This window comes from Larus michahellis, chromosome 1, assembly GCF_964199755.1.
Source record: "Larus michahellis chromosome 1, bLarMic1.1, whole genome shotgun sequence".
NCBI lineage: Eukaryota > Metazoa > Chordata > Aves > Charadriiformes > Laridae > Larus > Larus michahellis.
The window spans coordinates 205,761,105-205,787,744 of NC_133896.1; the positions used below are offsets into that span (position 1 = coordinate 205,761,105).

Consider the following 26,640-nt stretch of genomic DNA (forward strand, 5'->3'; position numbering starts at 1 on the left):
CTTTATGGTAGTTTTTAATTCAGGAGTTAAGGACTCATTACTTCTCAGTGTTTGTTTTGCTGAAATCTCTTCTTTTTTATAGCTTATCTTAAAGCTCTAAGGCCTGCTGTCACCCGGGATAAATTACCATAGTCCTACTACACAGAATGCAATCAGATGAATTATCCAAGAGGAATTCTGGACGGAGAATTTTGAGAGACAGGCTTTGTATCATTTTATTTGGGAGTCATTTCCATTATCCTTACTTTACAGCGTATAATTTTTGACACTGAACAAAACAAAGTCCAATCCATCCAGTATCCTACCTCTCACCATATGCAACACCAGCTGCTTCACAAAAAGGCCAAAAAGCAGTTGCTATGTATTATACTCTCTGTCAGTTTTATCATATTCGCTAGTGTTCAGACGCTGGCTTAAAATCTGACATGAGTTGTTGTCTTCCTCGTAATAGTTCTTTCACTTCACTAGTATAACTCAAGATACTGTTACTCATAGCACTCTCCAACTGATAATTGCCTTCAGCAATATCCTGTAAGCGTCACTTTCGTGGTATAATTTCAAAACTGTATATAAAACTCTTCATAAGTTTTGAAATGGCCACCTTTCCACAGCCGTTTCAATCTACGTTATCGACAGATCTACTATATCTTTGTTCGTATGCATTCACATGGAGATAGAAAACACCTGGCCTCTTGTAACAAGAGGTTTATTTATTCTCTTTCGGAGACAGTTTTTGTATTTCCTCTGAATCATTTCAAAGGCATTGAATAAAATCGAAAGCTGTCTATCCCTGGGTATTCCCTTGGTAGCTTCCTTTCACTCTAGTAAAACCTTGATAGTCCCACAGTTATAATGGTTTACATTTGACATCGTCTGGGTTCATCCCACTAGGCGTTTTCAGTGCCTAGGACTCCGCTCCTGGAATTTTTTTTTTTTAAATTTAAAATAGTATTCTAAGTAATTTCTTTACGAGTTTTTCATTCTTAAATTTCCCATCTTGTTAGTCACTCTTTTTTAATCTTCTTACCAAACAAAAGTAATAGTACGACATCCTTCTTTTGCTTTCCTTTCACTAAATTTTTGAAGTTCCATTGGCTATTAAAATTCTATCCTTGAGTAAAACTTCTGCCTTCTGAATTTTAATCAGAATTGTCAGTTTGTACTCTGCATTATCTGATCCTTTAGAAGAGAAATACAGTGGCATTTTTTGTGCTAAGGATCAAAACTTAGTGTTAGATAATTTGCACAGGACAAGGAACAGCAAGGAAAAGATAAATTAACTGGATTATTAAATGTTACTAGCACCAGATAGTAACTTGCAGTGTTCACTATGAATCATATCTAACCTGTATGAATGTAAAGCTGAGGGGAGTGAACAGCAGTTTGAAAGAAACATCAAAAATTAAAGTCTAGATGGATCTGTTTAACCCCAGCCATCCCCATTTATTAACTAAAACACGAAATATGTTACTAGTCATTGAAAGATCCAGTAGTTCAAAGTGACATACAATAAAATGCCTTCATCTGAATGAGTCTGAATTTACTCAAAGATTACTAGCTGCAAATAAAGAATATTTCAGGAAGTCTCTGGCATACATTTCTCCAGTTTGTTTTGTATGAGGCAGACTTTGTCAGCAGTTTTGGAGACGTACACTTTCACTTATAAAAAAGCAAACTACTGTGTTCCAATCATTAAACTGAAAACATCTTTGTAAAAGATCTTCACATCCAGTACAATTTCTTTGTACTTTTCCAGTTGTTTCTCTGCAAAAGAGCAATGGCAAAGAATGGTTCTGCCTGCATTCAGCACTGAAAAAAAAAATCAATTGCTTACAGGCCACTACTATTTTTTCTTCGTTCAAGCTGTGTCATAGTCCATAAAGAAATAATCCATCACTGCTAAATATTTGCTCCACAGCTGTGACAATAAATTCCTCATTTTGTTCTCATCTTACCCCAGGTAGCTCCACTGACTTGGCCGGAGTTACTCCTGATTTTCATCATTGTCAGTGAAAGCAGAATCAGGCTGAAGGAAAAGTCACTGCCGTGTGCATTCTATGAAGTGTATCTATGAATCACAAAGTGTTTTAAAAGCTTTGTTCTCCTTATTTTATTAATTGAAAAACAATTCAACTAGGATTTCATTTTCAGCCCCAAATAGTCCTTTTAATTCAGAAGGACAAGACATACGCATACATTAGTCATGTATTAAAAAACTTTCACATTTGTAGTGCTGATATTAACTCATTGCATAGTGTATTTTATGTTGATTGATATGACCTGCTCTAAATTTCCTGTCACACAAACCAGAGGTAGCCCAAGCCTAATGCTATGGCAGAAGGATTATGCTACATGAAATATAAACAGGGATATGAAAATTCACCATAGATATTTATGTGTTTGCACTTGCAGTTTTCTATTTTTATAAATTCATTAGGTCTTACCAGAGATCTTTAATACATTATTTTCATTTCAAATATCCTATTTGGAAATTCAAGTATATGTATGATTCAAAGTAAAGCCAAGCTAAATTAATATATTGTTATTTAATCCATGTGGAAAAAGGAAAAAGGTAGTAAGAAGATACCCACTTCTGTTTAGATGAGACTAAGATTTTAGTGTTTTAAGGGATAATGTTGACCAACACCATATGAATGTTGACAAGTGGTGACCCACTTGTCAAATGTACTGTAAACCTCAATGGGCTGAAGAATGAGGTATCAATATATAAGGCCTTGAATTTTCATGATCATTTATGACAACTAAATGCAAAACTGGTGTAAAGTGTTTTAATTCAGGCCAATAATATTTCACCTTCCATTTGCACTCTTTCTAATAAATATAATTACTGTTCAAGTCTACGGAGACTAAATCATACAGAAAGTATCACATGGAAAAGAGGTATGCTTTCAGCTTGCGTTAACCAAGTAAAACTGAGCTGAGGTGACATTCTAAGGAGTATTTCTGTTTGCAGATACAGGGTAAAATAAAGTCTAAAGCACACGCATGCACGTGCACACACATGTATGCACACACCTATTTGTGCATGTACATATACACAACTACTTTCTTGTGATGTGTGTTTGTTAATGATAAGTGAAAGAGTCCCTGGGCTGTATCCTAAGTCTGTGAAACCAGCCTTCCCGCAACGGGGATTCCCTAGCTTAAGGTTAGCAAAGGCTGCAAGCTCCTGGCACAGCAGTCATGTCAGAAGGGAGCCTTGGGAACCAGCCTTCAGAGGATAAATGCATAAATGCCTCTTTTGTCGCTTTTGATGACAGCTGGGAATCTAGTCCTCCTATAAACTTACTCATAACCATTTTTTAAAGCTAAAGGACAGAGAAAGTTTATTGCTATGGCCAGTACATATTTATTACTATAGATTTTTAAAATACATATATATCTCCTCTGTCAAAGACTCGCCATAAGCTCTCATATAAAGAACATAGGAAATGACAATGCTGAATTGAAATCCTTACTTTATTACCTAGTAAGTAAGCTATTCTGCTTTGCAATACACACTGTACCAATATTGCTCATAACCAATGAGAGCTCAATATGCCCAAGACACTAATGTCCTCTCCTTGTGCTTAGACTGTAGGATGCTGGAGAAAAAGGTGTTTGCTCAGGGCCCAGAAATACCATCCCCAACACTTTATGAAGAAAACATCTTGCCAAATTTTGCCAAGGGTGACTCCCTGAGTACTTCTTGCTGGGAATGCTGCAAGCAAATTCAGTATTATGCCAGGCTGGCATGGGCATTTGCTTCTTTTGCCCAGGTTATGGAAATTGTGATAGCTATGCAAAGAAGTTACCAGCATTCTGGCAGTGATATCTCCCATTAACATTATTGTCTAAAAGATAAGAGAACAAAGGAGCAGGGGATGATCTCAATGAATCAAACTATTAGCAATTGTGAATTTCATAGGATCATTTGCAGGGTTTTGGTTTTTAAGCTCAATCTGCTTTCATGTTTTTTGGTAGGGCCTTGGTAACCAAAATTTGCCTAAGCAAACAAACTTTCAAAATCATTGTTTGAAACTAAAATAAATTCCACAACTAATACAAAAAAAAAGGGATTTAAAGATAACAATACATACTTGGGTTTTTGTTTTGTCCCCTAGTTTATGAGCCACTGCAGTGTTTGTGGTCACAAATTCTTTTCTACAACCAAGGGGGACAGAAATTTCCATTTTTTAATTTTCTTTTTGGACAGAAAGGAGAGCTGAGAGCTTCACAAAACCACTTGATTCTTCAAGCAAGAGACTCAAGAAAAGAACACTCAATACTGTCAGCTTTGCAATAATGTCACATGGCTTTGCAGCATGGGATGAGATGAAGCAGTATGAAATCAAGAAAAAATGGTTTTGACTACAGTAAGCTAAAATGAGGACTATTTCAGAACTCAGAATAGCCTCTGAGGAGGCCCATCTTGCCGTGCCATGTAACTAGTTGTGGCAAAAAAAAGATTAAGCTTTTTTTTTCTTCTTTACAGCAATAATGTTTATCAAATTGCAATGATTTAGTGTTTGGGCATGATGATATTCCAATCTGTAAGTTCTATATGGACCAGCCTATATTTTGCATTGTTTTTAGCACCAGAATCTAAAAGAAGCAAGGCAAAGTAACCTGGAAAAAATACCTGACAGCATTAAACAGCTTTAAGGCTTCAGGTCCCCTTAAAAGGCTTCAGGACCTATTCTTCGTATTGAACAGTCTGATCTCAGGGAGCCATGTGTAAATCCATCTAATAGGATTTTTTGTTAAGTAGGTCAAATTTTATAACTCTAGTCTGTAACAGAGATTGGGTTTTTCTTTACAAGCCAGATAACTTTTAGGCCTTCAGAAACTGCCTCTTTACTACAAACGGAGCAGAGAGCCAAAAGAAATTTAGTGGCTTGTACCAGGTAGCTCTTTCAGACATACTAATTTGTCATATTAAGGTATTAACAGTGAAACAGATAGAAGATGGTCCTGGAAAAGACGTGGTAAATGGGAACGTGATATGGTATATATATGCAACTCACATGCTCAGGGCAGAAAAAGGCCAATGCACAGCCACTGAGAGGTGGATGCCGAAGTACTAGAGCATGTTTACATTTCTATAAAGACGTTTGCCTTTTACCACACTAACAGCACAAGCTGTCTCAGAATCTCCACACTGGTATTTAGGGATGCCCTTGCAGGCAGTTAGTGTTGTCCTTCTTTCTAAACAGTAGATGGAAGATGTAGGCTGCAGAATTAGAAACAAAGTGCTGCAGACCTGCTGCCTCAAAGGCTTCACGCCCAGGGGAAGACAAAATCACTGCAAAGAGCTGGAGATAAGCAAGGATGCCATCCGAATATGAAGTAAAGTTTATGACTGACATGTGAGAGACAGAAGAGAAGGGAGGGAAGATGCTCAGAGTGTACCAGGTTACGCTTGTGGCTGTGCAGATGTTTCCCAGAGCACTGGGGAAGGAAAGCATGATGCCGAGCCAAAGCAAGCCATCAGTAGCTGCAGCAGGATGAAAGGCACTAGGAGCAGAAACGGGCGCCACAGCTGACTGGAGCAAGATTAACTCCTCTGGCCCGGCTCTGCACACCATCACGCAGCTCGCAGAGACCTCTGTAGACAAGAGGCCAAGTATTCCTATTGAAACAAAAAGTTTCTTGGTTTTAGACCTGAAAGGAATGCTTGGCAGCACTTCTTGAAGGTACAATACTATCTGAGCACGGCCATCCCAAAGTATGTTCCACTTTTCACTTTTGACCGTTTGTCTTGATGCTTTAAGATCTTGGATTCTGCTTGCAAATGGAGCAAAAAGGATGAAGCAACATGAAAGAAAGAGAATCAAATAAGTTAAGCCCACATCACAGTGGGAAGCTGCTGATGAAGTTAGAGTAGGCATGTATATTGCAGACATTATGAACTATGATTCAGGTTTAGTAGTTTCTCCCTATTGGCTTAACCTCCACTCAGACCCTTCGATTGTTTTAACTCTTCCAGTCTAAAAATCAAAAGCTCCACTCTAAAAGTGTATGTCCTCAGAGGAAGCAACAACAGCTATGTCCCCACGCAGACCTAGGGCTTACATCAGCCCGGGGCTGCCCTCCCAGGGTGGCGGGGTCCTGGGAATGGGCTCCCTCACACGCGACACTGCAGAGGGGCTGGGGAGGACACGAACCGCGCTGTCCTTTCCCGGCTGCCTTCACGGGCACGAGGGGACGGCCGTGGCCACTTGCCAGCTTTGGCTGGAATCCATCTACTTTGCACCAGCTGAGCAGCATGACATGGACCGTAAAATCTGGCCTAAAGGTTTTTAAATGTTTAGCGCCACAAAGGCAAAAGGGTAGCCTGAATAAATGGGGTGGCCCGCCCTGACACACTTCTCAGTTGTGGGGGTATATCCTTTTTATTATCCTGGACAGGAGCTGAAAAATGACGTAATACTGGAGGAATAGGACACGGGGGCATTGGGGTTACTTTAGAGATGATTCAGATCTTGTTATTAATTCTCTCCACTTGGCAAAATGTTTAAAAACTGGCAAGGGAGCATTAGAGTTGCTGGCAGAGCACCACTACTGCTACACAGGTGGAGAGAAATCAGCAAGTAGCTCTTTCCAGCCTGGTGAGGAGGGATAAAGAGCAGGAGAGAGTACCAGCCCCACATCCCAATGACAAAACCAGGCAACAGAACTCAAAAAGGTTAAAAAACAAACAAACGTTCTGTCCTAGCAGGTTGGCACAAGGTAACTGAAGCATGTCATATGTTGATATTTGGCCTCTCTACATAGCAGATGTCTTTTTCACAGGTCAGGCAGAGAGAGTGAACAATTGATTCAATGGCTAGAAAAATGCTGAGAGAAAGAGAAAAAAACTGGAGATGGGCCAATGTGTAGTACGTATTTCATAAGTGTGTATGTAAGAAAGAGAGATAATCCTCTCCACAGTTCTTTTAGCAGGTGTTTATCCTTTTTGGCATTGACAGCAATATTTTGTAGCTACACAGCAGACATGCAGAATAAAATTCCTTTCCACACTTACAAAAAATAATTACCCTTTATGTGACTTACAGCTGCTCTAGTCATTCATCAATTCTGTTGTCCTCTTTCTCTAAACCAACACTATGAAAGTATTGCTTCTTCTGGAATTTACTGAGAAAACTGCATAATCTCCAAGTTGACTCTTCAAGAGAGTGACCAGGGTTCTACTTTGGCTTCCTTTAAAAGCACTTATTGCTTAGCAAGATGCTTTCCTCTGAACACAAACAGAAAAGCCTCAGAAGAAAGAGAGCTGTAAACTAGAGTTGCCAGGGGACAGGAACCTCAATCTATCCCACTCCTAGCAGTTTGATGCCAGTGCCACCAACAGATGACCAGAGCCTGCAGAAGCATCACAGGTCAGCAGAAGGGCACATGGAGTGCAGCACAGAGGAATTCCAAGCCACTCCAGTAAGTTAGCTTCATTGGGGGCCCAACTTAATGCCTCTATGCAAATGCATGTAGGATGAGGAATAAACACATGCCCACAGGGCTTCGACCTTATTGGCATCATGGAGATATGGTGGGATGGCTCCTATGACTGGAATGTGGGCATGGAAGGATACAGGCTCTTCAGAAAGGATGGGCAGCGGAGACAAGGAGGGGGTGTTACCCTCTATGTCAATGAAAAGCTGGAGTGCATGGAGCTCCACTTGTGGATGGATGAGGAGCCAACTGAGAGCTTATGGGTCAGGATTACTGGAGGGCTGGGAAAGGTGACATTATAGTGAGGATCTGCTACTGGCCACCTGACCAGGAAGACCAAGGGGATGAGGCCCTCTATAGACAGATAGGAGCAGCCTCAAGTTCACAAGGCCTGGTCCTCATGGTAGACTTCAACCACTCCGGTATCTGTCGGAGGGACAACACAGCAGGCCATAAGCAATCCAGGAGGTTCCTGGAATGCTTTGATGGTAAATTCCTTCTCCAAATGACAGAGGAGTCAACGAGGAGAGGTGCTTTGCTGGACCTTGTTCTCACCAACAAGGAGCGGCTGCTGGGGAATGTGAAGGTCAAGGGCAGCCTTAGCTGCAGTGACCAGGAAATGGTGGAGTTCAAGATCCTTAGGGCAGTGAGGAGGATGCACAGCAAGCCCACTATCCTGGACTTCAGGAGAGCAGACTTCGGCCTCTTCGTGGATCTGCTTGGTACAGTAACATGGGATAAAGCCCCAGGGGGAAGATGGGCCCAAGAAAGCCCATTAATTTTCATGGATCACCTCATGCAAGCTCAGGAGTGATGCATCCCAACATGGATGCAACACGGGTCAGAGCAATCTCAAGCACAAATACAGGTTGGGCGGAGAATGGATTGAGGGCAGCCCTGAGGAGAGGGACTTGGGGGCATTGGTGGATAAGAAGCTCAACATGAGCCGGCAATGTGTGCCTGCAGCCTAGAAGGCCAACAGCATCCTGGGCTGCATCAAAAGGAGTGTGGCCAGCGGGTCGAGGGAGGTGATTCTGCCCCTCTACTGTGCTCTCATGAGATCCTACCTGGAATACTTTGTTCAGATCTGGGGCCCCCAACATAAGAAGGACATAGATCTGTTGGGGTGAGTCCAGAGGAGGGACACAACGATGATCAGAGTGCTGGCGCACCTCTCCTATGAAGGCAGGCTGAGAGAGTTGGGGTTTTTCAGCCTGGAGAAGACAAAGCGCTGGTGAAACCTTATGGTGGCCTTCCTGTACCTAAAGGGGGCCTAAGAAGAAAGCTGGAGAGCAACTTTTTACAAGGGCATCTAGTGATAGCACAAAGGGTAACGTTTTTAAACTAAAAGAGGGGTTATTTAGATTAGATATAAGGAAGAAATTCTTTACTGTGTGGGTGGTGAGACACTGGAACAGGTTGCCCAGGGAAGCTGTGGATGCCCCATCCCTGGAAGTGTTCAAGGCCAGGCTGGATGGGGCTTTGAGCAACCTGGTCTAGTGGGAGGTGTCCCTGCCCATGGCAGGGGTGTTGGAACTAGATGATCAAGGGGAAGGCCAACAAGGCAGATATCGTGATGGGTGTTTGTTATAGACCCCCTAATCAGGATGTAGAAACCGATGAAGTATTCTATAAGCGGCTGGCAGAGGTCTCGCCATCATCTGCCCTTGTTCTTGTGGGGGATTTCAACTTCCCAGATGTCCGCTGGGAATACTACACAGCAGAGAGGGAACAGTCCCGGAGGTTCCTGGAGTGTGTGGAAGACAACTTCCTAACACAGCTGGTGAGGGAACCAACTAGGGGAAGCGCCCTACTGGACCTACTGTTTGTTAACAGAGAAGGTCTTGTGGGGGATGTAAAGGTTGGAGGTCGTCTTGGGCAGAGTGACCATGAAATGATAGAGTTTTCAATTCTTGGTGAAGCGAGGCGGGGAGCCAGCAAAACTGCCACCTTGGATTTCCAAAGGGCAGACTTTAGCCTGTTTAGGAGCATGGTCGAGAGTGTCCCTTGGGAGGCAGTTTTGAAGAGCAAAGGTGCCCAGGAAGGCTGGTCATACTTCAAGCAGGTGCTCTTAGAAGCACAGGAGAAGGCCATCCCCATGTCCCGAAAGATGAGCCGACAGGGAAGAAGACCAGCCTGGCTAAATAGAGAGCTTTGGCTGGACCTCAGGAAAAAAAGGAAGGCTTACATTCTCTGGAAAAGGGCCTTAGCAACTTATGAGGATTATCAAGATATAACAAAGCTATGCAGGGGGAAGATTAGAAGGGCCAAAGCTCAATCAGAACTCAGCTTGGCCACTGCAGTTAAAGACAACAAGAAGAGATTTTTCCAGTATATCAACAAAAAAAGGAAGACTAGGGAAAATATAGGTCCACTGATGAATGAGACGGGTGCCCTAGTGGTGGAAGACACAGAGAAGGCAGAGTTACTGAATGCCTTCTTTTCTTTGGTCTTCACTGATAAAGCTGTCCCTCACGAATCCCATACCCTGGAGGCAAGGGGGAAGGTCGGGAGAGAGGAAGACTTTCCCTTAGTTGAGGAGGACCAGGTCAGAGACCACTTGGCCAAGCTGGACATTCATAAATCCATGGGCCCTGACGGGATGCACCCGCGAGTGCTGAGAGAGCTGGCAGATGTTATCGCTAGACCGCACTCCATTGTCTTTGAAAGGTCATGGGGAACAGGAGAGGTGCCTGAGGACTGGAGGAAGGCTGACATCACTCCAATCTTCAAAAAAGGCAAGAAGGAGGACCCAGGGAACTACAGGCTGGTTAGTCTCACCTCTGTCCCTGGGAAGGTAATGGAGCGACTCATTCTGGATGTCGTCTCCAAACACGTAGAGGAACAGGAAGTTATTGGAAGTGGTCAGCATGGATTTACCAAGGGCAAATCATGCCTGACCAATCTGATAGCTTTCTATGATGTTATAACGGGTTGGCTGGATGAGGGGAGAGCCGTAGATGTCATCTACCTTGACTTTAGCAAGGCTTTTGACACTGTCTCCCATAACATCCTCATTAGGAAGCTGAGGAAGTATGGGCTAGACGAGGTGACAGTGAGGTGGATCGAGAGCTGGCTGAGTGACAGAACTCAGAGGGTTGTGATCAGCGGCACAGAGTCCAGTTGGAGGCCTGTAACAAGTGGTGTCCCTCAGGGGTCAATACTTGGTCCAATTTTGTTCAATATATTCATTAATGACCTAGATGAGGGGACAGAGTGTATCCTCAGCAAGTTTGCTGATGATACCAAGCTGGGAGGGGTGGACGACACTCCAGCGGGCCGTGCTGCCATCCAGCGTGACCTGGACAGGCTGGAGAGCTGGGCAGAGAAGAACCTAATGAGGTTCAACAAAAGCAAGTGTAGGGTCCTGCACCTGGGAAGGAAGAATGCCAAACACCAGTATAGGTTAGGGACGGACATGCTGGGAAGCAGCTCTGAGGAGAAGGACCTGGGGGTCCTGGTAGACAGCAAATTATCCATGAGCCAGCAGTGTGCCCTTGTCGCCAAGAAGGCCAATGGCATCCTGGGCTGCATAGGGAAGACTGTGGCCAGTAGGTCGAGGGAGGTCATTCTCCCCCTCTACTCTGCACTGGTGAGGCCACAACTGGAGTACTGTGTCCAGTTTTGGGCTCCCCAGTTCAAGAGGGACAGGGAACTACTGGAGCGAGTCCAGCGTAGGGCAACCAAGATGATTATGGGACTGGAGCACCTCCCTTATGAGGAAAGGCTGAAAGAGCTGGGACTCTTTAGCCTGGAGAAGAGAAGGTTGAGGGGGGACCTGATTTATGTTTACAAGTATCTAAAGGGTGGGTTTAAGGAGGACGGAGCCAGGCTCTTTTCAATGGTTCCCAGTGACAGGACGAGGGGCAATGGGCACAAGGTGGAACATAGGAAGTTCCGTTCAAATACATGGAAAAACTTCTTTACAGTGAGGGTGACAGAGCACTGGAACAGGCTGCCCAGGGAGGTTGTGGAGTCCCCTTCTCTGGAGATTTTCAAGACCCGCCTGGATGCAGCCCTGAGGGATGTGCTTTAGGCAATCCTGCTCTAGCAGTGGAGTTGGACTAGATGATCTCTAGAGGTCCCTTCCAACTCTGAAGATTCCGTGATTCCGTGATCTTTAAGGTCTCTTCCAACTCAAACCATTCTGTGATTCTATGATTGTATGATTCTATGAAATACTATGTAGTGTTTTGATGCTAAAGTGATACACACCATTTACAAAGCCCAAAAAAGACAATAATTGGTTGGCAAGTATAATTAAAATATTCCCTTCACTCCCCAACAGATTTTACTCCTGCAGAAGAAGATTTTGTTTCTCTTCTTATATTCAGAGAGAAGTGTGAGGACATCTGCCACAAGGTCTGAGCCACCGTAAGCCAATGTTTCCTCAGTTAACTGAGGTGAACCTTTCTCTGAAATAACTGAAATAGCTCAGGTAATGGAGTATCCACCTTTGAGCAACGCACTTCCCTGCGTGTAAAAAAGGGTAAGTATCTGAGCTCTTACTCTGGACAAAGCTGAAATTAGACCTGCCTTGGTAATAAGACTTCTTGCAAGGACACGTGGATTCATAAATCCTGAACGAGGACAGAGTATGGGTTCTGTCCTGTGGATCAGAAAAACTATACAATGTTAGACATTTAAACACAGTGGCCTGATTCCCTGGCAGTGTAGGATGCAGACAGCAGATTATGCTGAGCTGCTCTAGCTGAGGACTGATGCCCACATTTCCTTATACGTGAAGATGTTCCTCACTCCTCTGCTGAAGCCACTTATATTAACTGTACCTTTTATTACCCTGGTTTTCACATTTGCTAGCACTGTTCTATCTTAAAAAGAAATTAAAATATTGATTAAAATATTGTACCTTCTTTTAGCCAGCTTGGATTTGATGTGAATTGTGGATTTAATAAAACTACATCATTTTACACTAAAATAAATAACAAAATCGCAGATGCTGTGAATATGATACATTGTATTTCACATATTTTGGGAATATTAGGCCAGTAATCTGGAAAGTGAAATGGACTCTTCATACCAGCAATATTTTCCAATGATCTCTAACCTCATTAGGCATTCTCAGTACATCCAGAAGAGTAGTGTAAATAAAATACACTGTTTTCTGATGAGCTTTGATGAGCAGATGTTCGGGGTTTTTGTTGATTCATGTCTGGGATGTTTTTAAAACTTTTCTGCTTGTGTTCCATTTCCTGTTGAAGGAATTCAGAACGACCCAGATGAAAAAGGGACAATTGTGACTGTGTCTGCCTGGATGCCGCCCAGGCCAGCAGCTGTGCGGTGGCCACCGCAACGCGCCTGACTTGCGGGAGGAGAAATTATGTAATTTGGCATTTAGGCTACTTGTGAATTCAGCTCTTGGTGCAGACGAAATACTGCACCTCTATGCATTTCTTATTATCACTCCTGTCTGGTAGCCTGGAAGTGCATTTGAGGATACAAGATAATGCACTTGGTGAACCTCCCTTTTTGCTACTTGGTGATACACGCACGTCAGGTCCATACACATTTTTAGCAGCAATAAAGTAAATAAATCAAAACTTGAATTCTTTCCCTTTCTAAAGTGATTTACAATTTTAAAAAAATCAGTATCTGTTTTTTTTTTCTCATATCTTCTGTTTCACTCAAACTGATGTGTTGATGCATTAAAATATATAGATATATTTGTTCACCGTGGAAACAAAGCTACACTTTTTCCTCCATGACAGCCACAGACACTGAGTAATTTTCATAGAATCATAGAATCATAAGGTTGGAAGGGACATATTACATGTTTTTGAATTTTTTTCAAGCAAAAAACCTTAATCTGTGACAATTATGAATGGCAGAGATAAAAATAGAAGGCAATGCGATGCCCCAGCTTCTCAAATAATGTGCAAGTGCTGAAAATGAATCAGGCTTACCGGAAAAGGAGTTGAAGAAGGTGTAGAAAAAAAGCCAATGCTAAGTGATCAAAGAGGAAAAGAAATGCAGAATCAAGCAAATAAATCTGTGCAAATATGTGAAAGCAGGAATTCAGAAGTAGATCCTGAGGTGATTCATGAGCTAATGCAGTTGAAGATAATTCAGCCTCCCTGTAGTAATGGAAATATGAGCAACAAGATAGATAAGCCGAGTTTTGGGAAGCCAAATCAAACAGAGTTTGTGACGTGACAGAAGATAAAGTTGCTGCAGTTCTATACACAGCCCATGATGCAGACATGGGATTAGGAACCCACAAATGGATCTTCTGGCACAGAGGAGAAAGAAAGATCCTCTTCTCCCAAGGGGAAAAGATTAGTTTTAATATGAGAAGGGTGCATCAAGTGGGGCTGTTTTGGGGATATTCCACAGAATAACTGAAGTCCTGTGCAGAAAGCTCACTTTAAAAATGTTGCTTATTGTCTTTATGTGTTCAAGACTTGTTTCATACTGTCTGGTTTTTGTAATGTTTACCTACATTTGCCATTTGTTATTTAGTTTTCTTTGAACTCTCTACAGGTGAAAATTAGCTCCAACAGCTTTTATAAAATAAAAGCGTCTATACAGGACCTTCCAGAGTAACAACCGTCCCATCCTGATGGGGTTTTCCATTAGGAGAGAGAAGATCTAGGATACAAGTCCTTACTCCCAGAACAGTTTCTTTTTTCCCCCAGTGATGTGTTAACATAAAATGCGTATTTGTTCTGGGGACCTAGACTAGCAACCACAGTTTTGCATTCACAACTCTTCTCTTTGATCACACTTTTGTCACTTATTATGCCCAGATATTCAAAATGACATGAAATGTTCTTTTTGCCATTTGCAGTCCAAGTCGAACTGGAACAAAATACATGTCCCTTGCCCACAGGAAAACTTCCTGCAGCATCCAGGTGTACATTAATATTAAAACGCAGCAAGGTAGTAGTACAAAAGAGAGATTTTGAGTCCTTAGGATTGAAGGACCCTTTGGTAACTTTCTTTCCAATTGCAAAATGCTAAATACCTCAAACATTCACTGCAATTTTGGTAACAGAAGCAGCTGTTAATGCTATTATCTGTAAACAGTAGTGCAGGAAATTCCCTATACAGAAGCAGAAATAGCATCTGTAGTACCGTGATAAGTAGCCAATCATTTTAAAAGGATCTCTACACTTCCACCTCTCCTTTTGGAATTGACCAAAGACAAATTATTTGTATAAATATGTACGCAAATAGGATTCAGCTGTAATTAATGAGGAAAATGCCTAAAATATATTCCATTTACAGGCAAAATGCATCTCAAAATAGTGAAAATCTTAATACATTGGAATATGGTTCTTCACAGAAGCAGAAAATGTAGTCCTAAAATCGCTAAGATTGCATAGATGACACAATCACAGTTCAATCAGCTGAATTAAGAATGTGCAACTCCAGAAATGCCCTTGAATACAAACACAGATTTACTTCATGACATCCTCTAATGCTGAATTACCTTTATTTCCTGCTGCAACTTCAGAGAAGTATTTTGTACTACATAAGGGATAAATCTGTGTCACAAAATACACCGAGTGATCACGAAGAATGAAATTAGTTTAATACACTTTGATTATTTTTTAAACAATTTGGAGCATAAACAACAGGATAGTAGGTTTTGATATTTGTAAGTGTATATTTTGTTTATTTATTTTGATTTTTTAAAAGCCTGCTTTATACTGTATTAAAACTTGGAACACTCATCCACACATATATAATGCTCTCAAAAAACAAGCTAATTTTTCTAACTAAAAATGCATTTAGAAACAAATTGGCACAAGTATTTGTTTTACATTCAGTATTAAATTGGCACTATGTCTGGTCTCTGGCAGCATCGACTATACTCCCCTTTGTTTGCTACCACTCCGTGCTCCAGCACTGAAGCCAACACCTGTGGCCATATAAAAGGCTATGTACAGCAGCTGCGGGACTCAGATGTCCACACTGAAATAAATTTCTAAAGCATAAGCATTTGGATGTGTGGCTGGCTTCCTTGTCTGAGTCTTTTCAAGGCCTTCTTTGGAGGTCCACGCTGCTGGATGTTGCAGCGATCAACTGTCTGCAGTGTTACTACTGACCAGTGTGTAGTGGTAACACAGGACAGCCTCATACTTTGGAAAGATGCTCTTGGTTATGCCGATGTAAGGCTGCCACAGTCCCTTTCCTGAAGACAGTTTTTTGCAGGTTTTGCCAATTGTGATACCACTGATATAGATATATATAAGGAAGGGCAGAGTCTATCCTAAAGATTAATATGAAAGCTAAATATCTATAAACCACAACACTAATTTCTGCTTAAAACGTTTTTTCTCTGGAAGTATTTTATTTAATCCATGGAAAAGATATATTAATATAAATCCCATTAGTACGTATATAAATGACCTGCTCTTATTTGGGATCAAATAAACATAAAATTAATTTTTTACAGCATACAGTTTCTAACATACAGTATGCAGACCTTTTATTATGCCTTATCTGTATGTGGCAAGTGACTAAAATTGCTACTCAGAGGAATATGTCTTCCTATACACAGGTACAGCACGTACTCAGAAACATGCTCAGAGTTGCTACTCGTAAGAGCAACTGAACTTAACTTTGCTATGCAGACAATCTAGAGTAAAAATGCCAATACAGGAGTTTTTTTTCAGAAAAAAATGCTATATTATAAAGTTGCGCCCTTTCTTAACTGCAGTACAACTCTCTTGTGTAGAAAAAGCTCTTAAATAAATGGAAACAGGTACTCAGAATTACAAACCGCACTGTCTTGCTCTCAAGTAAATACAGAATGTGTGTAACAGACAGCTGAAAATGGCATGTTTCCATTTAAAGGAATGTGTTACATATGCAGGTAACAACAAATTAACTCTTTGTGCCAGGTTCTGTAAATACAATTGCTCTGATATTATTAGAACAAGCCATTGGAAGCAGCAATGTTATTTACATCAGGATATTGGAATATAAAAGCATATAGAAGCTACGGGCATACTTTTGAGTTACACATGTGCAAACCTGCGATAAATGCAACTAAGAAAAGAACTTAGCTCTAGGGATTCTGCGACACTGTCACAAACACATCATTAAAAACAGAAAAGCTGATTCACTGGCATGGCAACTTGAAAAGCAGTATTTAAAACTATCACGAGTCTCTTGTCTTCTGTATGGCATCCACTAACCCAGAATAAAGGAAATCGAATTCTTCAGATCAGGAATATAATGAGCAGCAGTTTATTTAATGTTTTCTGATTTATATATATCATTTGTATATTAGGCTGTGCTGCATATTCTGCGTGTTTAGCTAGATGACCAAAATACCCACAAAAATTCTGATGCAGCTTCGTTTAATCCACATCTTACATGGTGTAGCAGAGTCAAGGGACTCATCTGTACAGCTGATGATCAGCCTTTGACTTCCATACCGGTATTTTCCATTAATTTCAACCTTGATCTAATGTTCAATCATTTCAATCAATAGAAGGAGTACTTTTATTTAATGAAGCAGTTTGAAAGCTCTTGGAAGATTTTAATATGTAGTGAATTCTGGGCTTATTACATGATGACCATGCTGGTTTACCATAATTGCTTCTCTTTGGTGGTAAGACAAGGGAAAGATGGAAAATCATAGTATCATTACTGATGCCAATGTTAGGATTCTGCTCCATCTTATTTTCACGTGTGCGTTTACTACCTATACTTTCAAGCTGTTATCACCTGCTGAGAAGATGAGGACAAGCCAGCATGTTGCTGGTGTAATTAATAATGAGCTAACACTGGCAAAACAAAATTTGCTGCAAACCAATTATCAATGGAAAAACACATTGGTCTATTCAATTAAAAACATGGAATTTACTGTTACTGACTATAGACAGCAGCAGATCAGAGGAAGGAGAGTGACAGGTTTCTACACTCTGACGTTTGATACAGGAACTTTTTCTCTATGTTTTGTGTATCAGTTCATATTGGCCTGCATGAAATTACAATGTGACCTTGGTAAACAACAAACACAGTGGTACTTGGATCCCAATATGTATGACATGATCCACTGCCCATGTAAAGTGTTTGCTGAAGACAAAGAGCTTTTTTATCAAATCCAGTGAGGATTCTTTTCTGTTCACCTACAGAATAAGTGCCATCCTATTCCTAGGATGTATTTGGGCTACTGAAACTCCACACCAGTTTGACGTGATGGAACTACTCTGAAATAGATAGCAACTGACATGGTGAAAACACTGATGATTTCAATCTCAGCAATTGTAAAGACACAATATACGGAAAAGTTCAAACCTACAGAACCAGATGTCAGATTTGCCTAACAAACACTACAAGACCAGGTATTGGATGCTACTTATTTTCTGGAATACATCATATCAATATTTCTGCAATGTCATGACAGTACTGATCTTGGTATCACAAAAGTTTGGTACGTAACTGCATGATGCAGGTATGAACCTTTCATTTATAGTGGACACAGTCAAGAACAACTGTTTCTCTTTTATTGTTGGTCATTTTGCCAAAAGTCAGTAGGACAAAAAATGCTTATGGTGGGAATCCTTCCAAATTCTTCCTGGTGATCCTAATGAAAAAAGGGCCCAAGACCAAGTGGATCACTGCAACTGAACAAAGTCAGATTCCCAAAATGACCTTCTCTACAATCTACCACATAACCGTTGTTTCTCAGGCTTACCTGAAACCCCTGTGACATTCTAGCAGTTTCAGGTAAGAGCGATGTAGGTCTAGGCATAACAGTGTTATGCAGAAAAAAATTAATAACTAAACAGCACTTGGTGGCAAACTCATTTTTTTTTGGTCAGTACTGTGTTATAAATTCATCTTCAATTTGCTGTTTATTAGCAACACTTGGTCTTTTTAACTTCACAAATAAGAGCCTTGACTCAGTATTTTAATGCAGATAAACATGTAGGCTATATTTCTGTATTACAACTGGCTTTAGTATGTCTAGCTCTTTCAATTGAGCTAACTATTGAAATAACTTTCCAACTTGCTATTATATTATTACTCTTTTCATTATTAAGACATTCACAAATGTGTTCAGAAGCGCAGTAAAAATATCAAGTAAAGCTTGATGTAGGGTCCATTCTTGCAGTTCCTAAATGCCCAGCTAATGATAACTTAACTTACTGAGTACCACATTATAATTACAGTCCTTCAATCTGATTTTACAGTGTTTTTTGTCTAAGTCACTTTAGAATGGTTTTGATCTGATTTTTGAATAATAGAACATACTAAATGTTTTACAAAGGCTATATATATAATTGAATAGCAATAATATATTATTGAAAGTTGCTTCATAGTAGAAAACTATCTTTTCAGTGTCCCAAGTACTGTGAAGAAGCCATTCCCAGTTTCCTAGAGAAATCATGAAAATTACATGAATATAAATCCTGAGGGGACATAAGAGATCATCCGAGGCAGGATGTAGCAAAGCAGATCACCACTGCAGATATTTTCTAACCTCTTCTTTAAAATCTCTAGTGGTAAGAATCCCCACAGTCTCCTCAGCTTATTCTAACCTTATTGAAACATTTTTCCTAGTAACACCTTAAATCTGCCTTCCTGCAAAATAACTATAATTCTTGCCTTGATCTCAGTGGGTACAAAGAAGAATTGGTCTTTGCTTCTTACGAGACCTAGAATAAAAAAAATCTCAATTCCTGAATCTTTTTCTCACAGGTCATGATTTTTTTTTTAAATATTCTTCCTTTCCTCTGGGCCCTGGAAACTTACATACGTGATACCTGTATGTGGTGGTCAGTCATCGCAGTGCCATTCCAGCAACAGATGCCTAATCCTTGTGCCGTGCCCATGCCAAAGGCCCTTGATATAGCTGTGAACCGTACACAGGGCTTTCAAAGGGCAAGGAAAAAGTGGTGGGCCACAGTGCTGCCACCATCATGTCCCCTGTGTGTCCCATCCACTCAATCCCATTCCACTTCCTCAGCTAACTGGAAATTTTTGATCTTTTCTTTTGCAATGGAAATCCCAACACGTGACACAGCAGTGTAGCCAGCTGGGAGAGAGTAATATTCAGCTTTCATTTCTCAAATGCAACATTATTTTTCCTAAATTTCAAAATAACATTTACTTTATTGGTAACAGTATGGCTTTCTGGACTTTTATTATTCTTACAGCTCACCAGAACTCCCGAAGCATTTCCCATGATACTAGTGCTGAGAGAGTTACACTGCACTTTGTGTTTGTACTTTTGATTCTTCATGACTAAGTTTACCCTTTGTTCTACCTTTATCACATTTCACCTTCTTGATCTATCTATTTAGCAAGATCACTTTGAACTCTGAACCTCTCTTGTATCACTCTTACCTTAGCCGGGCTGGGTACCCACAAAAGCCGTTCTCTGTGCTACCATGCAAATTCATTCTGGATGTTCACTAGACCAGACCAAAGACAAATCCCTTGCACCTCACCTGAGACGTCCTCTTACCGTTAAAATGTGTCATTAATAATAATCTTAGGGCTACGGTTTCTAATTTTCAAGACACCATGCTACAGTTGAATCTCTATTTTCTATTTTTTCTGGAAGAATATCAGACATGAAGCAATATCACTGGAGTTACTAAGCACGGACACACCAAACCTACTGCTTACTTCTGGGTCAGCTACTCTGCCCAAGGAGAAAACGAGATTAGCCTGATAAACTGATTGTAAATAATCTCTCTCAAAATAAGAGGGAGAGCTATAAATTTCCTGTAGCTTTCTTTGCCTTCTCCAGACATCTGTAACTCACCTATCCTCCACAAGTCCTCAAAGACAAAAGCTTGGAGATTGCTACTCTAATTACTGTAGGATTAATTCAAACAGGCCATCAGGACTTGTGTAAGCCTTCTGCCAGGTTTAGATTGTCATAAACCAGAACAGTTTCAACTTTAAAGGGGTTGCTATAAAAACACTATCCAGAAATGTGGGAAAATCAAATTTATGTTGTGCACAGCAAGCTGATTTTCCTCACCTGCAACCATGACTGAGTTGGTTTAATGAACAATATGTAATTACAAAGAGCAAAGGGAAAAAAAAGCATCAACAAGGTACATAAACAGGCTCACACACAATGCTTAATTTCTAGACAACTATAACTATTTTACAGTCCTTGCCTCTGGTGAGCCAACTGCTACGCCAGCTGGTAGATCTACCCCTCCTGCTACCGCTCTTTAGTCACACTCAGGGAACTGAAAACTCTTTCTGGGAAACACAGTTGAATTCAAATGGCTGATGAACTTTTGTGAAGGCAGTTTCCAGCTTGCTGGCTGCCGTTCTCCCTGGCATCCCATTGCTGCTCTGCAGCCCCTCTACCACTCTCCACCCTGGGACCCCTCAGCGCTGGGTAATCCCTGCAGTTTTACTAGCAACTTCCGTCATTCCAGCTCTCAGTAAGGCTGCACACAATGTGGAAAACTAACAACTTCTTGTATGCTCGATTACTGCACCTCCTAATTCGTATATTAGGAAAAGTTTCCTCACCAAAAGGGTTGTCAAGCACTGGAACAGGCTGACCAGGGAAGTGGCTGAGTGACTATCCCTGGAGGTATTTAAAAGAAATGTAGACATGGTGCTTAGGGACGTGGTTTAGTGGTGGAGTTGGCAGTGTTTGGTTAACAGTTGGACTCGATGATCTTAAGGGTCTTTTCCAACCTGAATGATTCTATGATTCTATTCTTAAATAGCTAGCTTCTCACACCTCACACAAACTTCTCCAGCCTTCCGTGGTTTCAGGGTCCAACTTTTGCTTTTTGCTGCTACAAAATATTGTCATCAACTAGCAAAATCATACCATAGGCATACCTGCATTAAGTCAAAAATTCCCATGGATTTGCAGATGCACAGCTCCACTTGATTGTACACCTCTTTTAAAAATAAATACCTCTCAATCATAATAAAACAACATATATAAACTAAATGTTCTTCTAGTCTATTCATTTGATTCTTTCACTTAAGTCCCTTTAGAGGTGACATCAAATATTAACTGAGTATTTCACCCCTGCTGGACATTCTTTTCCTCTGAATATCTCAAGGAGGCATGGTTTTCATTCCAGCCCTTTCCTACTATGCTTTGTGTAACTCAGGTAAGTGTTCTTCAGCTTGCTTTTTCCCTGTCATGTCAGTGTTCCTGGCACTTTGCTGTTAATATTAATTGTATTAAGAACTGGGTCATAATTAAACCTTTTTATGGAAGCAGGGTAAGAGAAAGAAGAATGTATTGAAACAAAAGGACCCTTGAGGCTTTAGCCTTCTGTGTCACTCTTTACTTGCTCACTTCACCTGTTAAATAATGAGCCGCATTTTCCTTCATCTTTCTTTTAGGTCTAATGTCTTTTGCGACACCTGTTCTCCTTCCCTGTAATGTCCCCTGCTAGATCCAATTCATTTTATATCTTTGCCATTCTTCCTAGTATCTTTATCCCGTCACAGCACAGTGATTTTCCAGACTGTGAGTCTGGCAGAACATCAGAAAGGAAGATTTAACATAATAGCTGAAGCCACCACATCATCAGAGTTTGTGAGCTCCAAGACTACTCCATGGTGTAAACCCAAGAACGGTATGTGGGAATGACTTAGAGAGATGCAACAAGAGTGCATTCCTCACCTGAACTGAAATGCTAACATAGATGCCCCCAGCAGCAGAGACTGGGGTTCTGCAGGGAGCTGAGAGGCTGTCAAAGAGATGAATGGAGTGATACAGCAGAGAAACCTACCTTAATAATAGGATTTAATTGTTCACCCCCTAAGAGTGAGCAGCAACTGAGCCGCGTGCAACAGAATCAAGAAGCAAGCAGGATGGAGAGGCTGGGAAAGCAGGTCTGAAAACAACATGCATTGACCCACCACAGCATGTCACCACCGCTGCTGAAGATTTGCCTAAGTTTATACTGTCATATCACTTTCTGTCAATGACTTCTGTCTTTTACAATACTGACAGCTGCTAAATGCTGTGTTCTTCACAAACAACTACTGTGTCTGGCTGGAATTTATGCTTATTGCTTACCTTCCCCATAAGAGTTTATTTATAGCTTCCTTGTTAAGCTGTAAAGATCAACTTGCAGGCTCAATATCAAAACTAAAAGGCTAAGGGGGTTCCCCTTCCTTCAGTTTGGTTGGACAAGGCAGCGCAGAAAGACAGAGAAACAACTGGCATGTAAAGGAAGAATGTCTGGCAAAAATCTGGACAAGGTTAAGTTCTGGCCTCACTGCCAGACACTCAACATCAATGATTTTTTTTTCTTTTTCTGCTTACACTGATAGTAAGAGATGATACTTACTTTTTTCTTATCATATCTCAGCTCCACATTAAAAATTTAAATTCTACATTGTTAGTGAAAATTATTCAGCAATGATGTATCTTTAGAGCTATTTTAATACCTAAAGTTACATTGAATCTTCTTTTCTCCTGCATTTGACTGAGTGACAAGACCTATTCAGAATTTGAGAGACTATCCAACAGAGCACACCCTGCATCCAATGCAGCAAATGTCATCTCTTTACCAAAGACACACTGATGAGTTCAGAGTTGCTGAGTTAAGTGCCATAAGAATCATTCATTAACCACACTGTTACAGATGATGCTCTGAAACTGCCCTTGGTGTGATATTGCATGCTAAAAAATGATGTCTCAATCTAATTAAGCCTGTGAATTTAGATGAGAAAGGTGACTGCAGGTTGTGCACTTCTCTTAATAATTTGTTGAACTTGTAGGATCACATCCTACATGTGTTCTTGTTTTCTTGTTATCCATAACTATGTGGCATAGGAATACTTTTAAATATACTAATTTTTTCTCTTTCCAGTTATTGAATAGAGTCTATAATGCTTCCCAGAACTTCCTTTGTAGGTCCATCAAACATTAAAAAACTCTTTTAAAAAAAACAAACAACAAACAGTTATGGAACAATACAAACTCTTTCATTTTGTTCCACTACTCATTTTGATTTAAATTCAGGTATTTAGGCAGTATATCAAGCTAAAAACTCACTAAAATTTAGTGCTTGTATATATGAGAAAATTGACTTCTACAGCCATAATCAAATAATTAAACAGATTTAGTTAGGTCAGTATAATTCCCTATTTCTACTGCAGAGTAATTATACTGGAATAAAGCCACTTTAATTCCAGAATAGACTGTCCACATGGGGAGCTATATTGAAACAGCTGTAGTAAAATAATTATTTTACTACAGCTATGCCACTCGCTTCCCCCCTGAAAGCAAGCCATCAACATACAAATCTTGCCTCTCTCACACAAGCTCAGCCATGTTGGCTCAATCCTATTTCGTAAACAAAGGCAAAGGGCTTTGCCAGCAGAATGAACACAGGACGTGGAGAACAGGAGATTTTACTTCTCAATTCAGCACTGAGTGATGAGGTGCAGTGATGCACTTGCAGTTTTTTACTACTTAAAAGGTTCTGAGATGCCCTGGGATGTGGAATGAAGAATGTGGATGGAAAGCGTAGTCGTTTGTGTAACGCGCTATATATTTTATAAAAGTGTAGTCCATCACACAGATAACTCCAGATGAAAGGAGTAGAAGACAGGCTACTGCAGCACACCGTCCCTCTGCTGCCCAGTGGATACCTCTCTCCTGGCAGGTATGGGCTCTTACCCCCACTTCTCTGCCGCAGCCTGAGGGCCTCACACTGAGCGACCCTCTCTCTGCCTTGACCTTCCAAAGCATGGAAGCCCCAAGGGGCTCGCTTGCATCTCAGCTTACACCAGTGCAGGTGCAGAGAAGTGGCTGTTCCTCTCCACTTCTTTGTACTGCTGTCACTTTTGAAGTGAGTTGAAGGCTGAACGGAGCTGTAAAGTTCTGCTTATTGAAGTCTTTGTTTCACTAACATTAGTTAAAATGTTTTAGTATTCCAGAATTAAAGCACAGGCTTTGGCTGGCCAATTACATACCACGTGCATCCAATATCCAATATTTGCAGACGAAGGAATTCTTCCTTCAGCCACACAGCGACTCAGTCAGGGGTATTTCACCTCAAAGGCCCTTAGAATTTGCCTCCCCAAGCCCTCAACCCGATATAAAAAGGCACAGTTCCTGCAAAAGTCATTGGAACTAGAAACAAAGCTGTGTCGCAACTCACCTCGATCTGTGTCATACAGGAAGACAAAGCGGTTCCATTCATAATGATCCAGCAAGCTCAGCAGGGCTCCCCGCAAAGACGGCCGCAGCTGCAGCACAAACTGACTCTCACCCTCTGTGGGGAAACTCGGCGTGATGAGGGAGATGTGCAAGGCGCTGCAGAATGAGGTCAAGGTATGTACTGATCTCTTATCATATAGTCCAAAAATGGCAAAAACTCCTCTAGAATACTGGGAGCAAACTGGAAGGAAAAAAAAACAACAAACAACAGAGTTCAGCTAGTGGCAAAAATCTGTAAATACATACTTACATGTTCCAGCATCCTCAAATTTTTAATTTGAAGATTTCTATTTCTGCCTGTATTTAACTGTACACGATTTTCACATATGTTTCATTCTGGAAACCAATAAATAGCTAAATAACATTTTGCCATTTTTGGATCCTATCCATAGAACTCTACTTTACATTATCTGTAGTGTTTTTACTCTAAAATAAAATATAAAATAAATAACATGTATTTTTGCACACCAGTGAAAAGTCAACATATGCTGTTTTTTACCATAGCTCTGCATATTACCAGGCATTGATCATTTCCATTACCTTAAACAGAAAAGTGTTTACATTTTAAAATGTGAGAACTATCAAAAAAATGTTACTGACCTCATAAGTGAAATTTGGACATTTTGCATTCTAACACTTCACTCCCTTTTAAGCAGGGAGCCCTTCTGCTACATTAAAACTCTACTACAGACACTGAGTAAAAACCTGCTTCAGGAATAATCACCTTGACTTGAAAAAAGCAGTTGAAGGAAAACATAGTAAGTCAATGTGACCAGACTTTTGCCCCAAGCCTTTAATTTCTACTCTATGTCAACCTCAAAACCAGAAAACTAATTACCTGAATATATATTCTGAGTTTTGATTTGCTTTTGGACTCATTTAAGACATAAAGACTTTTATTGATTTCAGCAGATTAGATCAGGGCTTTACTGATCTATGCGCGTAAAAGCAGGCATAAGGGTATTTTCTTGAGAAAATACTGCCTTTCAAGCAACTCATTATGGGCCCAATGAAAAACATCCACTTTTTTTGAAGTACAAAACAACTTATTGGAAAGTGTTGACCGTTAATAGTGTTACCTGTCCCAGAATCAGAGAAAATGGAAAAGGAACAGTCAGTTAGGGGATCATCGTACCTGTTTTCTCCTACGTATGTATGCTCTCCTGTTTCAGACTCTCCCTCCTCACAACCCATTCTTACATGATGCCTAAACATGGGAAAAACTAAGTCACACCCTTTTAACTAGATGATGGCCTCCTCTCTTCTCGCCTGGAGGTCACAGTCATCCTGTAAGAGCAGCACAGTCAGGGTTCAGCGTACACACTTGGCAAATGGGCTGATCCAAACCAGTTCAGCTTTAATTCTTTCATATTACATTTACTGCATGAAAAGCAAAAAATACAAGTTGTGCATTTTTCTCCTTAGAGCTGGGTGATTTATCCAGCTCTGATGCCAGAACTGGAAAAGTGTCCTGAGGGCAGTTCTGTGATTTTATGTGCTGCCCCACTGTTACAGCCCCCGACCTAAGGTTTTTCATAGCCAGATTATATACAAATGAAGGTTTTTAAAAAGCTTTCTTCCTTCCCCTAAGATCTCCTTCAATATGTTGATACACAGCTCTTACAAAACCTCCCAGTGTTTTCTTTGCTGGACCACACAACACACATTCTCCTACACCCATCAAATGACTTGCTTGCCATTCCACTAATCATGCTAAAAAGTGTTGTTCTGTGCTTTCCCAGTTTCATCTCATCTTTCTGGAACACAGATGGCCAACGTGTTTAGAATTTCAGTTGAAGGCTTTGTGCTTCTTTTTACATTACTTCCCTATCACTACTATAAAATACTTCTGCTTACGTATCTTAAGATCACATTGTGTTTTTCTAAATCTGCACCTCAGTGATGGCTGACAATCATCTCAGGATCAAAATTCTGCTCCTTTTTCCTTCTGAGTCATTTCCAAATGATGAGTTTCTGCTTATAGCATAATATTTTTATTAGTCACTATTATTCATTTTCCATTATGTCAC

General features: G+C 40.7%; 1 protein-coding gene across 9 annotated transcripts in view; it reads right to left on the reverse strand.

Annotated features, from left to right (window-relative positions):
- The window catches only part of GRIA4 (glutamate ionotropic receptor AMPA type subunit 4), a 228,611-nt gene that overhangs the window by 131,751 nt on the left and 70,220 nt on the right, over positions 1-26,640 (reverse strand). For all 9 annotated transcript variants that reach the window (XR_012584971.1, XR_012584972.1, XM_074570629.1 and 6 more), the window contains exon 3: positions 24,552-24,791. Coding sequence is in view for 7 of the 9 variants with exons in the window: in XM_074570629.1 (XP_074426730.1) it covers positions 24,552-24,791 (240 nt within the window). In the remaining 2 variants the exon portion in view is untranslated. The remainder of the gene's footprint in view (positions 1-24,551; positions 24,792-26,640) is intronic.